At 44.2% G+C, this 17,135-nt stretch overlaps 1 protein-coding gene across 2 annotated transcripts in view; it reads right to left on the bottom strand.

The window, feature by feature from the left end:
• Positions 1–658: 658 nt before the first annotated feature.
• GCN1 (GCN1 activator of EIF2AK4) overlaps positions 659–17,135 on the bottom strand; it is a 39,895-nt gene continuing 23,418 nt past the window's right edge. Inside the window, exons 35-58 of one of the 2 annotated variants that reach the window (XM_071571764.1) lie at positions 17,012–17,133; positions 16,588–16,702; positions 15,929–16,108; positions 15,382–15,602; positions 14,604–14,672; positions 14,339–14,477; positions 14,034–14,230; positions 13,564–13,706; positions 12,689–12,806; positions 12,334–12,549; positions 11,840–12,004; positions 11,287–11,448; positions 10,754–10,846; positions 10,372–10,515; positions 9,137–9,406; positions 8,913–9,026; positions 8,159–8,389; positions 7,346–7,539; positions 6,676–6,790; positions 5,565–5,661; positions 4,515–4,663; positions 3,833–3,937; positions 2,362–2,580; positions 659–1,369 (exon numbers count right to left, since the gene is read on the bottom strand). In XM_071571764.1, coding sequence (XP_071427865.1) covers positions 1,244–1,369; positions 2,362–2,580; positions 3,833–3,937; positions 4,515–4,663; positions 5,565–5,661; positions 6,676–6,790; positions 7,346–7,539; positions 8,159–8,389; positions 8,913–9,026; positions 9,137–9,406; positions 10,372–10,515; positions 10,754–10,846; positions 11,287–11,448; positions 11,840–12,004; positions 12,334–12,549; positions 12,689–12,806; positions 13,564–13,706; positions 14,034–14,230; positions 14,339–14,477; positions 14,604–14,672; positions 15,382–15,602; positions 15,929–16,108; positions 16,588–16,702; positions 17,012–17,133 — 3,704 coding nt within the window. In that variant the 3' untranslated portion in view covers positions 659–1,243. The remainder of the gene's footprint in view (positions 1,370–2,361; positions 2,581–3,832; positions 3,938–4,514; positions 4,664–5,564; positions 5,662–6,675; positions 6,791–7,345; positions 7,540–8,158; positions 8,390–8,912; positions 9,027–9,136; positions 9,407–10,371; positions 10,516–10,753; positions 10,847–11,286; positions 11,449–11,839; positions 12,005–12,333; positions 12,550–12,688; positions 12,807–13,563; positions 13,707–14,033; positions 14,231–14,338; positions 14,478–14,603; positions 14,673–15,381; positions 15,603–15,928; positions 16,109–16,587; positions 16,703–17,011; positions 17,134–17,135) is intronic. The other variant, XM_071571765.1, reaches the window with a different exon arrangement.

Below are 17,135 nucleotides of genomic sequence, written 5' to 3'. Positions count from 1 at the left end.
TCCCATCACCACAGTCTGAGCCATCCAGTTACAACCATGGAAGATCCCCCACATACATCACCCACCTGAAACAACAAATCATAATGCTCTGGCTTCCCAGGTGCAACCACCTTCTGAGAGTTACATAAAATAGAGAAGGCTCACTTAAATATTACTCTACACAGAACATAAAGCTCATTTTGCCTTCTAAAAATTTGTATTTTGCAACCAGATTCCGACTATTTCCACCAAGTAACATAAAAGGTATTAGTAAATTAATTTTTTTTTTAAAAAGAGAGATATATGTGGCCAGGTAAAATAAAACACTTTCTTGGAGCAGCACAACTCATTGAACCAAGAAACCCAATAGTGGGAGTGCCAAGCATCTTGTGAAGCCTTTGAAGACAAATACAGAGGACTTTTCACAAGCTGGATAACTAAAAAGCTGTCTGTAGTCAAAAATACTTTGGAAACCCACAGGAATAATTACTTAAAAATTTCATTAAATGTCAGTTCTGGTTTGGGTTTAAATCCTGGCTTACCTCAGTTTTGCAAAAGATTTTTCTAGACCACAGTGCTGCCCACTCTGCAAATTGTATGCCCTAAAACAAGCAAGTAAATCACAGTATAAGTTTGTTGACAAATGAATTTGTAAAAAGAACAGTTTACAGCAGAAGGATCAAAGTCAGAGCCTTTATTAAATGTTCCTTCTCTAAACAGACTGCATTTAATCCCCCTTTCCCATCTGTGATTTCTAAGGCTATTTTAAATACTTCGTTTTACAGGGATTTTCAGTCTTCAGAACCGTCACAAGCAGCAAGTTGGCAGTACACAAAAACAATACAACTGAACTTTCACTGAGTTCTATTCCTGCTTCCCAGGGTGTGTGGAAAGACCAACACTACTTCCAGTACTGGAGTTTTTGCACAGACCCTGGAAAGGAAATAGTTGTCACCAGAGTTTAAGCCTGATGTGCTCTAGTCACATCTCATGATTGGTCACAACTGACCAGTATTGGTTAGTATGTCTGTCTCTTGCTCTTTATGTGTTTCAAGAAGGGGACCAAATTTTTAATTTTCAGCTAATGTGGGTCTAATTAAGGCTATCCTGGTATATTTGATACTAAAATACTCTCTGGGAGTCCTTTTCCTGAAATCCCATCAGAATTAACATTTTCAAAAATGAAAACATTTCAAATAGGTGTTTGGAGTTGCAATGCTGATGCAGCGGCTGGTTCGGCGATTCCGCGCCCTCGGGAGCCCAATCACGTCAGGATGGTGTCATCAATCTGCTCCTCGGAGTCCGCCTGCCCCGCCAGCTTCCGCAGGGACCGCCGGCAGCTCTCGCTCAGCAGCTCCAGGCTGGCACCATCCAGAATCCTGGAAACCGACTGGGAAGGAAGGCAGCACCAGTTACCGACTCCTCACCACACACCAGTCAGAGTAAGAACAAGTGGAAGCGTCTTACAAGTTGCAGGTAGCTAAAATGCTTCAAATGTACCAAAACTCTTCATCTGGGGGATGATGGGAACTATCCAAAAGCAGGTCAGACTTAGAAAACAGAAATGGATGCATGAAGTAGTCCATGCTAAAATAGCACTGATCACTTCATAGAATCATAGAATGGATTGGGTTGGAAAAGACCTCCGAGATCATCAAGTCCAACCCTTGGTCCAACTCCAGCCCCTTTACCAGATCATGGCACTCAGTGCCACAGCCAATCTCAGGTTAAAAACCTCCAGGGATGGGGAATCCACCCCCTCTCTGGGCAGCCCATTCCAATGCCTGAGCACTCTCTCTGCAAAGAATTGTTTTCTGCTCTCCAACTTCAATTTGCCCTGGCAGAGCTTGAGCCCATCGTGCCCCCTTGTCCTATTGCTGAGTGCCTGGGAGAAGAGACCAACCCCCACCTGGCCAGAACTTCCCTTCAGGCAGTTTCAGACAGTGCTGAGGTCACCTCTGAGCCTCCTCTTCTCCAGGCTAAACACCCCCAGCTCCCTCAGCCTCTCCCCACAGCACTTGTGCTCCAGTCCCTTCTCCAGCCTCGTTGCTCTTCTCTGGCCTCTGCTGCAGTGGGATCATACGAGTGACCAAAGCAATAAATGATCAGTGCCAGCTGAGGGAATCTGGCACAGGGAAGGCCAAAGGCATTTGCCAAATATGGAGGTAGGTAAAAGCCTTGCTCTATTCATGCTGCACTGTAAGGCTGTACAGTATCACTTACAACACTGCTGAAGGCCTCAATGTAAATGGAAATGTCCCACTACACCCACTTCACATGAGGCTTGTAGTACACACAGAGGCTGCAGGCACCACACAGACAGATGCAGAGTGAGGTGACACAGCCTTGTCACCAACAATTGCGTTTCCTTGTGTCCCATACCTCAAGCACTTCTTCACCCGCTCTCATCTTCAGAAGGTTGACAATAGCCTGGTCACTGTAGGCTCTTACACTGGTGTTTTTATCCTTTGTGTTGTCCAAAAGCGCCTTGAGAATTGGTTTAATTGTCTGAGGATCCAGTGGGGGAAGATGGCTTTTATTTGCCCACCAAATCATCTTCTCTGCAACTAACTTTATGTCACTGGATGAGTTCTGAAGACACTGAAGGAGATGAAGGTGGAATTAAATTCAGATATACCAAGGACAGGTATTTAAAGCAATTGTTTGTATTTTTTTTCCAATTTAAGTGTTTTAAACTATACCAAGAAAAACAAACAGTTTTCAACTCACAGGTACATAAGAAACACACTCGTTACCAACAAGTTTGACTAAACTGTGTAAGAGAAGAACAAACCTTGAAAACAAAACACCTTTTCAAAGGAAATTTCTATGTATGTGTTTGGCAACAGTGTCACATGCTCCTCTCAACTGTCTCAGGAAATGACAATGACCACTAAGGGCAGAAAAGCTGATAGTGTCAGCACCTCTAAAATACCCTCACTCAGCAGCATCAGCCAAGTCAGGCTCTGGTTGGAGCATAAGGTGTGTTTCAACAGCTGATTTCATTTTAAAAGTAAAAAAATGAGAGCTTTGTATTTTAATTTAATCTTAACACACCTAAAACATGAAAGCTAATATCTGGATATCAAGTACATTATTAATATGGTGATAGAGGTATTGTGACAACTGTGGTATTTTATACTTTAACACAATACTACAATATTAATACATAAAAGTAGGATTTCAAACAAAAAGTCTACTTTGAAGACTGTTGACCTGCAACATGCCAATTTGCACGTTTGGTAATTTTTCAAGTAAATTACAAAGAAATGTAAAATCTGAAAATGTAACATGACCTTTCTACCAAGAGGAATACTGGGGGGGTGGAGGGTGCAAGGAGAGCAGACAACTGAAGAAACAAAAAAAAAAATTCAGCCCCACACCTAAAGAAACGGAACAACCAATAAAGGAATTTTAAGGTAGAGTATTTAAATAGGTAGGAATTAAAAAAGGTGTTAACTTCAATACTCTCAGGTAAGGTGAGGGTTGGTATTTGATGCATTTCTGACAAAGGCCCTTTGACCTTGAGCAACCTTAAAACCCGACAGCTCCCCCCCAGCTCTCTCTGCTACCCTGCTAACTGCTTGTTACTGCAAAGGAAAAATGCACTTGTAAGAATCAGACCTGAGGTTTAGCACAGAAAGCTCAAAAGCAAATTTCCATGTAAAGCAGGGATGGCAGTATTGTATTCACAGCACCAAAGCAGGCTGACACAGTGATTCTGTCTTGCTCTGCCTCAAAAATAAATACCTAGATTTTCAGGGATTTGATAGAGAGCCACTCCTGAGTTAGCCCAGACAGAGATTCTGATCTCACAAGAACACCACCAGGTAGTTATCATAAAAGTCCTTACCTTGATAAAGAGGCTGGAGAGTTTGGGAGGCAGGTTGCCTCCCCCTTCCATGTGGTATTTCATGAGGAAGCCCATCCCTCTGATGCCACTAACAGCGATGGGGATCTTCAACATAAAGACAAGAATTGGTGTTACTACACCAGAGTTCAACAGCCTTAACAACCAGGCTCATGGTCTGTCAGCTGCTGTGGAAGGCTAAACCCATCTTTTAAGAAACAGCAGCATCAAAGCAGGAAAATGTTGGGTTAATGTTACTGGGTAAAAAATCCCAATGCAACCACGAGCCAGATGGAATAGGGCGGCAGGACCCACCAAGCCCCCACGATCCCTACCCCAAATTACTCATTCAACCCTAGATTTAAAATCCTCCTAAAACGAGTAATTTCCACTTCTTGTAAATCTGGCTGGGAATGAAAACTTTCATAGGGAAACAAAAGTGTAAATTACGCCCAAGGAAAGCTACTCTGCAGTTGAAGATTATTTAATCTTCACATCCACAGAGATCAGAACTCGAAGAACCAGAACAGTTGTGTAATTTCACCATAAAAACTGCACCCAGCCAAGGGAGAATCTTCACATGGCACTTGGGATTTCTGTCCTCTTTGGTAACACAAACAACCTGCTCACACACCTCTCAAAACTGCCCCCAACAAGCGCTTGCCCACCCTGGGGCAGGACTCACCCTGTCGGCCGTGGCGTTGCTGAGGATCATCTCCTGGACGCTGCTGTAGTACTTGGGGGAGCAGAGCCTGCCCGGAGCAACGTTGACAGCCACGGAGAGCGCCAGGCTCCGGCCGTGCCGCACCATCCAGTCGATGCCAGACACGTCTGCTGCAGAGAGAGAACAGCACAATGGCAAGGCCCCTGCTGCCCATTCCTCTTCACCTGAGGAGGCTTCTGGCAGTTTGTCAATTCACTGCCATAAAATGAAATAACAAGCAGCATCTAAAGCGATGCTTTCTCCACTCCTCCCAATAAGACATACACAGCTAAAACACAACACCTGTACCAGGTGGGAACAGCACCTGGGCAGGCAGGAAAGCAGACACAAATGAGGGAGTCTCTTCCTCAGCTCAGGTACTTCTGAGGGCCTCAATATTACACAAGCTTTGACTCTAGTAAAATTGTAAAAGTCATCTGTAATTCAGAATCACAGAATGGTTTGAGTTGGAAGGGGACCTTGAAGATCATCTAGTTCCAAGCTCCCTCCAATTTGACACTGGCCAACTAATTCTCTTTTTTTAAAAGGGAGAGTAATCCATAGCACTCCCAAACACTATGGGTTCCTACAACATTGTTTTTTCTAAATTAGAGGCAATTTAGTTGATTCCCCAAACGCATGTGAAACCATCACATGTGATCTGTGCATCAGCCAACCTAAGATCACAGGGATCACAAAAGATAGGATGGCCCTTCCGTCCACCCTTGCCTGAACATCCTGTCACCTCCCATCCTATGTCAGCACCAGCCATTACTCAGACATGTTGGTACTTTTATCGAGTCATCTGATAACAAATCCAGGGAAAAAAAACTCTTGAGTATCCCCAAATGACAACCAGTGTCCCGTGCTCACTGTGCACCAGGGTGCTCAAATTAACAGCCATGACCAAAGAAAAGCACAAGAAAATATAGAGCAGAGATTCATTCACTCACAAAGCCTGAACCAGTGGGTGAGAAGGAATCTTGCCTGCTTCCAGAATCAGCCCCAGTCCCTGTGAACAGCCCCACCTACCCAGTAAGTGCTGGTGCAGAACAGTGCTGAGCTCCTCGTCCGACAGGAAGGCGCACAGCTCTGCGAGGCAGCCGGCCGAGGCCATGCGCGTGGCGTCCTGAGGTGAGCCCAACACACCAGGACAGGCAGCAAACACAGCAAGGGCCAGAAGATACAGGAAATAAAAAGAGAAGAAGGAAATGAGTAGTGGTATTTCACTCCTACTCCCTGTGGATTTCTGTCAGTTCATTCTTGTACATATTGGAACTTAAAGCCAAACCCCCGGTCAAAAAAAGCCAGCAGAGACTGAGAATTACAGATCTTACCTAAGTTCTGATTTGCTAAATGGAAAAGTCATAAAGATGAAAGTGAATGTTTTAAGAGACACGTTCACAAGAGTTTAGTTTAGATTCACTTACTATAAGTGTCACTTCTAGACATCTTTGTGACATCTTTGTGCTCATCTCTGTGACAAACTCTTACTACTTTTAATTTAACACTCTCAGGCTGTTGTTATTTTGGCTTCCTTATGTGACCATCCCATTACTACTCTTTTCCTCCCCAAAACCGAGAACCCAGTGGGAATGTTTCAATTTTTCTATTTCTAGTATGTTAACTGTTGCATGTCTGTTGCACAGATTGACCCAAGAAAGAAATTATTAGATGATTAACTTTAATCTCACAGATGTTACTGTTGCTATCTGCCATATACAGAAGATCCTTGGAGAGCTTCTTGCTTGTTGGAGAAAAATCTGTCATTATCTGAAAAAATTCTCACACTAACAGATAAACCCCAGCCAAGAGGCTACAAACACACATCTGTGCATACAGTGAAGGTACTGCAGATTTTCTCCAAGATGAAAAGCAAATCCTACTGCAGAGCTGGCTCAAACCTCTTGGTGAGGAGCTGCAGGTCAAACCCATATTCATAGTTGCCAAGGAAACACTAAACTCTCACATTTTCAGAGTTACCAGGGGCTGGCCAGGGATGTCTAATTTTCCCCCTGACTACATCATCAAGACTTTCCCCTGAAGCTATTTTAGAAAATAATTCTGTTAGAAAGTTCAGATTTTAAATGTAAGAGAAAGACTGTCTGCAGCAGGGGTGCTGTGCAGCTGAGCAGTGTCCCACCTCATCGTGTCCCAGCATCCCGAGGAGCACCGTGCTGATGTTCTTCCTGATTGCAGCATCTACTTTTGCACCAGCTCCTCGTGTGACAAACCGCAGCGCCTGCAGCATCGTGTCCCTGGAAGTGATCAGGGGACAGTCAGGCACTGCCTCTGCCCCACCCCTGAGGAGAAGCTGAGCTCTGGATACCTGCAGCAGATTCTTGCACACCAATTACACTGACAGGCCTTACAGTTTGGGAGACTGAAAACACCAGCCTAGACAGTACTTCCATGTTTCTGTACTGGTATCTGTCTGTTACAATACAGATATTTTCTGACTGCTCAAACATTTAAAAAATTCTCAAGTCAGGAAGTCCACGTCTTAGGGATCTGTGCCCTCAGGATACAAGAACAGCTGCATTACTTCAGGTCAGACTCACATCTGATAGTGTCTTTTATCTTTTATGGGGGTGTGCAAGAGGAGAACTGGGCAGACAGCAAGCACTGCTTCTCCCAAACACTCTCACAGCTCAGCTTCTGACCCAGGCAGGCCCCTCATCCACAATTTTTACAACCCTTGGATAACAGTCAACTGCTTTCACTAATATGTACATGGGGTTTTGTTCACCCATCCCAGCCCTGTCTTTCGTCCTTAGTAAGCAGGAAAGTCTGAGCCACCACCTGCAGCTTACCTGATGGCAGAGTCATCACTGGAGCGAATTCCATTCAGGAGCTCCGTGAAGAGGGGATCCACTTTGACATGGATGACAATGAGTTTCCCAAGAGCATCAGCAGCTTTAAGGCGAACAGCACGGTTTGAATCTTGTAGAGCTTTGGTGAAGGTTGTTTGCAACTGGGGCAAAAATGGCTTCAGGGCAATCTCAACCTGTTCCAGAGAGGGAAGAAGGGAAAATGGCTGGGTGAAGTCTAAAACAGCAGCTAGAGATCAAAGGCTGAAAACAGCATGACCTCTCCTACAGCAGTTAATTATCAGAGAGACCTTGTTAGATCTAATGTGCTACTAAAATAGGAAAAACATGAAATAATAATTTACCACAAAACCTTTAACTTTTTCAAATTTAATCTTATTTTCTGCATACCAAAATACAAGGGTAACACTGAGAAGTTTTACACTATCATCAACAACCTTTGTATGCAGAGCACTGAATAAAAGTTTAGCTCAGTTCAAAGATACGTAAGATCTTTATACTTAACTCATAAAAGTGGTAGATACAGGAAAGATTAATTACATGGTGGGTTTTAATCACTGGAAAGTGGGACCAGCACTTAGCAATATTTCTAAAAAGCCCAGTGATTCAGCACTGGGGGCTTTTTTGGTAGGCCAGAAGCTGCTGGAAGAATGCAATCCAGTTACAGTGCTATTCCTAAATACCAAATCCACAGCAGCAGGGGTCCCAGCTGTATTTACATGAACAGCAACAGATACTTCTGAAGGTTACCATGGAAAATGTTCACAAACCACAGTCCAACACTTTGAATCCTACCTTAGCTAAAAGCAGGCTTAATGTTTCAAGCAGAGCCACCTTGACATTCCAGCTGAACCGATCTCCCAGGATTCGAATAAGTGGCCCAGTGATGCTCACCACAGATGGTTTAAGAGCTTCAGCAGAAGTCAGCTTAATAACCAGCCCTAAGGCCTTTGCTGCCTCCTCCTTCTGCTCTGGATTACCAGTTAAAACACCTTCCCGCAGAACCACGAGTATGGAAGTCACTCCCTGTCATGAAAATTGGGTAAGAAAGCTTAGAAGCTAAGATGCAAAAAATATGTATCTTATTTTTGCTCCTGTTATACACCAGATGCACAAACTTGGAGAGTTTCTCTCAATTTCCTGTTGACCTTCAGCTGCCTGATTCCACATTGACAGAGCTACTTTTATTTGGTTTGATTTCATGCCTCTCTGCCTTACTAAGCCAGTTGCTATGAGAAAAGTGGTGGTGGCTCAGGGAATTTTTAAACTAGAGAAATCTGGCACAGAAGTCCAGTGTTACTCCCCCTCAAAAAGCAGCCAGTGACCATGTCTTACATGCATAACAGAATTGTCAGAGACCTCATTACAAGGGGAGTCTTCTGGAGGGTAACTCTGGAGAGCTGTAACCTACAAAAAGTCTCTCCAACATACAGGTGTGGAATGCCCAAATAGTTGCTGCTTCTAAGAGCTGTAAAGTCATGTCAATCAGATCTCCCCAAAGGTGGGCTATTGTGGCTGTGATGAATCCACATCCACTCTGATCCTTTACCTTCTTAGGAATACAGAATCCTGGCACATGCTCCCCCTTGGCCTCATTCCCTACAATCCGGATATCCCTGTGCAGGTCCTCAATGAGAGCAAGCTGGTTCCCAGCATCTAATTTCTGCAGGAGAGAGGGGGCAGATAAAGATGAGGCAACATGGCATCAGATACTCTCTGTGAAGTGTTCTCAGGCCAGGCATTACCCCGTCACCTTTTTAAGCTGCCTCTCACCTTGGTGATGGAATTAAGGGCATCCCAGCTTTCATTCAGAACTACAGAGTTAGTGTCATTAAACAGACGAATCAAGCCCGAAACCAAACTCCTGAGATGACCAGTGTAGTCTGCTTTTGTCTTGGAGCAGTAGATGTTCAGCATGACAGCTGCTGCCTGTCTCATGCCCAGCTCAGGGCTGCGGGTGGCTTCCAGCAAATCTTCAGTTATAATTCTTTGTCCAACATCATCTTCCACAGACAGGATTACAGACTGGCAGTTTGCCATTTCCTGAAGAGTCCAAATTAACTTTATGTTAGCTCTCAAACAGAACAAAGCCAGATTTAGCCCCAGGTTTCTACGTGTTATCCACAGCATTTTCTCTTACAGAAATACTACAAAATACTCCACTTGCTAATTGTTTCTCATTAAATAGCTGGTCACATCACCACTAAAAGCTTGACTCACTCCTGGAGCAGAGACAGGTTTATGACCAATTCTTAGTATTTAACAAGTGACCAAACTTTGCTGAACTGATTGCTGCACCAGCTACAGGAGGGCTAATTTACAAAAATTAGAGTAGCTCAGTCTCCCCCATCTTACTCATCCAAGACAGACTGTGAGTCTTGTCAGATAACATTCTTCTGATTTAGGCAGTTTAATGCTGTGCGTCATACACTAATTACAAGCACGTCTGTGGGTACATTAGAGATCTCCAGGCAGACCTGGGGCTGGAGGCTGATCTAATAGGCATCCACAGCAGACAGACAACAGGACTCTGTCACTCATTCCTAATTCCCCAACTTATTATGTACATGTCTGTCCACAGTCAAAACTCCAGGATGTTCTCTGGAGTCCAAACACCAGATGTTTTGGAAAGCAGTATGGGAGGAGTGCTGCATGCAAAACAGGAGATTTCCTTCCTGCAGCCCTTTAATCTCTCAGTTTCTACACCAAGAATAAATATGAAGTTAACTAGACATTCTGGCAGTTCTCCAGGAATAAGTAAACTGAGAATTGTGTCTTGTAGCAGGCCAAAGAGACTTTTAAATGGATACAAATAGATTTGGAAAGCATACGTTTTTTTGACTCACAAGATGCCACCAGACAAAAAGACTCATCCTGGAGAAGCTAATGGACTGAATTAAACATGCAATCTGTGAGTCTAGAAAACACAGACTCTGGGCTGGCAAGTAAACCTGATGCACCATCTTCAGGCAACCTGTCACAACAAAGAGCTGAGCTGTGCTACTTGCCAGTTGCTCTTCACTGGTGCCCAGCTTCTCTTTGAGTGCAGACATCATGGCAGGCAGGATGACACTCAAGTGCCGTGTCAGAGCATCCCCTGCCACCGAGGAGAGGAAAGCCAGCACACGGGTGTTCACTGGGGGGGTGGTCAGCTACAAAAACCGAACAAATAACAGCAAAAAATGAGACAGTTTCTTCAGAAGGAATCTCACTTCATTCACAACATGAAAAATCTATGTATCCCAACCCAAATGACAACGTTTTGAGCTTAAAATCAGAAGAAAATTTCAAACTGTGCTCTTCCTTTTGCTATTTTGGTCCAAAAAAAACATGGCAGCAAGCAGAGGAAAGAGCACAGGCATGAAGTTTAAAATTTGTTTTCTACTGTACCTTTGGCACCAAGTAAGGCAGCACCACACGGCTCTTGACAGCCATAACTTGTTTAAGACCATCCACAGCAAAGTCAGCTGTCTCTTCATTATCCTACAGGGAAAGGAGAAAGTGCCAGACCTGAGAAATGATCTGTGACACACTAAGCTAAACCCTGTTTCAAGGGCCAATTCACCATGTGACCAAGTCCTTCTATTCAAAAATGCTCCCATACTACATAGCAAAACCCAAACCAAGCTCTTCTGTCCCATCAGAGAGGTTTTCCATTTTAGGCATGGTGGCCAAGCAACCAAGCAGGTGACAATGGCAATTCTGTAGCACAGCCAGGTGTTGTAGCAATTCTTCAGCCTAGGCTTTGGCCACAGGATCTTCCCTACCAACAGCCAGGATGACTCCACGGACAAGACAAAATATTGCTGCCATTCCCTGGAAGATCTGTCACCACAATCCTCCTTCTCCTTTAAGTTAATTATTCAAAACTTTTCCCACAACATCATTAATCAGGTTGTTGACTAATGCTGAGCAATGCTCACCAGCTGCTTCAGCAAGAACGGCAGGATGTCTTCAAGAGCCTGATGGCCAATTGTTGAGTGCAGCTGTTCAAATGTTTTGGCTGCAGCCTCACGGACTTCTTCCAGAGGGTCACACAGCGCTTTTCTCACTGTAGGAACCAGGGACTCAGAGAAAAGCAAAACCTGAGGATGAAGAGGTAAAATTACAGAGTATCTAAAGCACAACAGACACATTTATCTCAGTGAAGTGGCTGAGAATGCAGAATTAACACAGCTGAAATTAAATTGCAGTTTGATTGAAAAATATTGGAAGACAAGCAGAGTTAATCAGTACAAATAACTGCAGTGCTCTAAGGCTACCTAGTGGAAGGTTTTCAAATAAGTCAGAACTGTGCGATGTTAAAATATACCAGCAGATACAAATCTATACACTTGCCTTAACAGCAACTCAGTTATAAGCCCTGAATTGAGTCCACAGAACTAGTCCAGCATTAGCTGTGTTGTTCTGTCTCAAGTGCAATACCTGCACCGTAATACAAACACCCGGGGAATTTCACCTGCACATCTGACTCACCGCGTCCCTGCTGGTCGATTTCATGATCTCGCTCAACCCGATGCAGACTCCTTGTCTCTCATCACTCTTGTCTGACCTCAGCCCATCTTCCAGGATAGGAATGATTTCAGGAAGGATCTTCTCTCCTAACTTTCGGACAAGATCTCCTAATGTCCGTGCTGCAACCTGTCCCCAAAGATGTATTAATTATTTTCTTTTTTACAAAACTTAAGGTGAACTACGAGCAAATGTTAACTTTTGACCATAGCCTACTGTTCACAGTACAGACAGAGCAGTAGGAATGGAAACACCACTATTATAAATAACCACAGAAAAATTAGTTTTACTGTCATCACAGCTGCCTTAAGCAAACACAGAACTCAGACATGGTGCTTGTGCTCAGAACAGTTAAACTGATGACAGCTTTGATATGATTTCCAGACAAGAATTATCCCATGTTCCTCAAGAATTAGTTTCTATGGTCACCTGCAGAAAGGTGCAACCCAGTTTCTCACCGTTCTTTTATCTGCACAAGTGCTGGCCAGGAATTTCAGGAGAAGCCCAAAGAGCGTTGGCAGAATCTCACGCAGCGTGCGAGGAGTGTTTGAGACAACGATCTTCCAGACGTGTAAGGAGGCCTGACGCACCACCAGCTGCGTGTCAGAGCGGCCCATGTACAGCCCTGCCAGCACCCTGTTCCTCCTCTCCACTCCCAGAGCATTAATAATAGCCTGAAAAGGCACAAAATTGTATTATTCACTCATGAAACTTGGTGAAAAACATGGTTATTCAGTCTGTCTTTCCGGCATGCTGATTTAAAATAGGAAATTAAAAAAGATGTAAAGGCACATCAGACAAAAACAGCTTTACCTTGTTTGACTGAGCTGTTCCAAAGTTGTCATCCTCTGAGGCAGTTTCTGTGGTCATTTTTCCAGTGACTCCTGAGATGTGGAATAGAAGATCTCCAAGGAGCTGAACTGAGCTAAACCTGGCAAGAGGAGCAAGTCAGGTGTTACAAACAGGGTGCTCAGGTGGTACCTGTACCTGTCCACACCTGACAAGACGTTGGCTACAGGCAGGAGCCAAGTGTAAGGCAGAGCTGGGTCAGCACTGACACCCTGCACGGGCTGATGTGGAACACCAGTCTGCCAACATGGCTGAAAGCAGCATGCTAAAGAGAAAGGGAAGGAATGATTCCAGCCTGGAAGGGCCGGGAGAATTTCCAAATGAAAGCAATGAATCCGAGAATAGCCTGGCGTCTAGAAAGGAGCAAGACAATGCCAGCATCTGTGTCAACTCAAATGACATTCACCTGGGGTAAGAGCACTTAGCAGCACTCAGCTGACACAAATCATTTAGTGCAACTAATTTTTGAGCAACTGCTGTTAGCTGTGAGTGCTCCACTGCACATTTCCATACACAGCATTTGGAAATATGAAAAACAATACACAAGGGCTAAATATTGCCACATAACTGCCTTGGAAGTGCTTTTCAGAGTCACCACCAGAATTAATAATCCAGCAGGAATGCTCTGCAGGTATCAGGAAACCTGATCCAGGCTGGCAGGGCTTTGCAGACTCTGTGTGGTAATGCATCACACTCAAACCAACAAGCAAAAAGACACACTTGGTTTTGCTTCCACTTCCTGAGAGGTCTCTGCATTTCCTTGAGGAGCAGAGTCTGAATCACACCAGATTTTCAACCATGGAAGAGAAATGTGTGTGGATGGGCTGGCTATCCCTCACCTGATCCTCCACAGGTCATCGAACAGGCCGTCCTCGAGCTGTGGCAGCAGCAGCGCGATGGCTGTCTCGGCGTACATGCTGATGATGCGCTGCCCCGCCCGCAGCGCCGTGTCCCGCACAAACTCGTTCTCGTCTGCCAGTGCCTGAGCACGGAAAAGAGGGGCTCTGAAAACTGGAGGGTTCAGCACAATACACAAAAGCAACAGGAGGAAAACAACCGGAGGTTTTCCCTCCCAGCTGTGAAAAGTAAATGAACTACAGAGTTGTGAATGCGCAAAGGTAATTTCAAGAAATGACTGGTGGCTACAAATGAAAGACAGCAAGTAAATAACTTGGCAGAAGAAATAATTTATAATTTAACTTCCCCCTTTTTTTCGCACGTTTCCAAAATCCTGGAAATGATACTTGAAACACTCTGGAGACTAGTTTTTATCCTTTAATAAATAAAACTCTTCATGTCTGCTACATACCTTAAGGATACACGGAATGATGGGACCAACATAGGGAGTGAACTTGTCTCCAAAGGTAATTGGCAGGTAGTTGAACATCATGATATAACCATCTCGTACATGTGGAGCAATATCCACCTTACTGGCAGTAGCTACAATCTCTGGCATAAGTTTCTCCAGCTTTTCTACCCCTAAACCAGCCATAACTTCAGCCAGACCTGGGGAAAGAAAGCAGGGAACAGAGGTGATACACACAAGAAACAAGCAGCTAATCTGGTTTAGCAGGAGAAAGTCTGAGCTCAATATTCAGACGTGGCTGTCCCTACCTTGAGCAGCACCAGAGCGATCCACTGAGCTCTGCTCGTATGTCAGTGTCTCCATCAGCCACGGCAGCAAATCCTCGAAGCAGGACTCTCCCATGCCCTTCACCATGGCCCCCAGAGCCTTGGCAGACACCGTGCGCACCTACAGACAAGAGGAACACAGAGCTGTGACCCAGTCACAGTTACTACAGCAGACGTGTCAGACCGATCAGGACAATGTCCAGCCTAGTGCAGTGAAAGACAAACTGTGTTTTTACAACAGACTTACTTCAGGTACAGGATCCAGCAGAGATGCCTTCAGTCCAGGAGTCACACTGGGCAGGTATGGAGCCAGATCCTGAAACAAAGAGCACGGAGAGTAAGAACCAGATTCAAAATGAGAAAAAACATAAGTCACCTTCATGTAACGGACATTCATCCCTTATTATTGCAAACAGTCCTAACATCCTGAGAGTTTAATCAGTTGCTTTCACAATCCTGCAAATTAGCACAGTGAATTGTTTTCCAAGTCCAAGCAACAACATCAGTTCTGTGCAGATGAAACCCTTTTCAATGCTCACTCCCAACCCAGCACTTTGTATCTAAGGAAAATCCAACATTCCTAACATTTACACAAGGTTTAAATGTAGAGATTATCAGCACAAAAATTAAACATAGATGTTTAGCCTACAGTCAGGTCCTACAAATACTTTTCAAACAAACCCTGGATCCATTTGTAAGCTGCTGATCTGTGCTTCACTTGTTTGTTAAGGCATTTCTTACATGGTAAAAATTACAAGACCTTTTTGCAGGGGTGTATTTGGTACTAACTAAATGACCAAAGCACAGAGCTAACAGTCTTAAGCACCTGAAAACTGTTGCTGTCTTCCGAGTCATCATCTGTTCATTTACATACACTTAATTAATGAAGCTGCATGGATCCTAATATTTTCTAACTTAACAGAAAAATCTCCAAGCCAAATAAATCCTCTCTAGTGCTTGTCTGTTGTCCCCTACCCAGTAATGTATTAGAATAATGCAGTTGGAGAGCATTTTTAGCACCATACCTTCTGGTCAGTCAGGGAGTACATGTTCCCAATGATCTGGGCAGCCATTTTCCTGGTGTCTGTGGAACGATCCTGAAAAGCTCTCTGAACAATCGGCATGATCAGTGCTAAGGATGGAGCATCAATGAAATGGACAAATTTGGTATCCAGCAGAGTCTGCAGACACTTCTGGGTCTTCCTGGAGGGGTCAGTGAGAGCATCCAACAGAACTGGGGCAATTGCTGAACATTTTGTAAAGGAGAGAAAAGACTTTATTTGTACATAAACCAAAATCACATGTCAAGGTGAGCTGTGGTTCTCATGGGATGTTTTAGATCCTTCTAAACGAACCAACGGCACAGGGATGAGGGAAACCCTATTAACACCAGCTGAAAAAAAGGACAGGAGCATTTAAAAAGCCTGAAAGCAGACAGCTGTTGTCAAGCTTTCATGTTACACTTCTGTAGGAGTAGTTTCATTTTCACACAAATTTGCATTTGAACCTGAAACTTGCTATTATAATAAGCAACTGTCACGTGAGGCCATTAGAGATGCAGACAGCTCTTACCCAGGATCTCTGGGTTCCTGATGACAGACCCAATCTGCCTGAGAGCCTGCTGCCCTGCGTTCTGCACCTTCACGTGGGAATCCGTCAGCACCTCGGTGAGTTTGGGCACGATGTTGGGTAAGCAAGAAGAGAGCTGTTTGGGAGCACAGTATGCCATAGCCCCCAGCAGTTCCACCGAGCCTGTGCACAAAGTACACAAAAAGAAAGGAAAAAAAAAAGAAAAAAGACAAAACACAAAACAATACACAGAATTAAGAATCGATATAAGAAGATAATCTCATTTATCTCAAACTCAAATCTGCCAGCTGGAGAACACAAAGAAACGCTGAAATACATTAAGCCACTCTGTGCCTCCTAAAGACATTTAAAAATACTTCTTTTCTTTTGTACTAGAGAAAAGAAGTGTGGGAGGGAAATTCCAGGTGTACTTCTATAGACATGAGGGTACAAACTGCCCCTGGAATATGCTGGGGTGAAAAAAGGCTGCCCAAATATGTCAGGAAACTCATTTGTATCTCAAAAGGACTAAAAATTTTATAGTCCCTTGCAGGACAATAAACCATCACAGGTATCTGCAGGGATGAAGGAATAACGAGGGGGACCACAGCAAAGAGAACTGTAAGTTAGTCTCATCATGTCAGTGAGTTATTGGTCCATACCAGCTTTAGTTCTCCAAGATTCCTCTTCTAGTGCTGCAAGAAGTGATGGCAAAACCAGCTTCACTCCGTGAGTACTCAGATTGCTCATCACAGCTTTGGCACAGTCATCTGCAGCCTCCAAGGAGAAGAGAACACTTACAAACTGTGACACAACACGTGTTTTCCTGCTTCCTCTGAGACTCACTGGGAACAAAGCCTTCATGTAAATAGTGTCTCAGTACAATGATGCAGCTGGCTAAGTAGCTCCCAATTAATGGCCAGTGAAATCAGATGCTTTCAGTTATTAAGAAGATCAAATTGTTATTAGTGGTATCTCAAGGGATAGGTCACTTTCTCAGTTTGCCTGGCTGCAAACAGGATTCATGTCTACTCCATTTGTTTTTCTCCTAACACTCTCTGATTGCAGAAATTGAAGGCACCTTACCTCTCGCACGTACTGGTTCCCATCTCCAAAACAAAGCAGCAGGTGAGGCAGCACATGAACCACATAGGGCTCAAAGAGCTTCCCAAGCATGCTGCACAGCATCTCGAAGGCAAACAGAGCCCCT

This window comes from Pithys albifrons, chromosome 17 (genome assembly GCF_047495875.1).
Source record: "Pithys albifrons albifrons isolate INPA30051 chromosome 17, PitAlb_v1, whole genome shotgun sequence".
NCBI lineage: Eukaryota > Metazoa > Chordata > Aves > Passeriformes > Thamnophilidae > Pithys > Pithys albifrons.
Note: the sequence above shows the minus strand (reverse complement) of the source record. Positions and strands in the feature narration are given on the sequence as shown.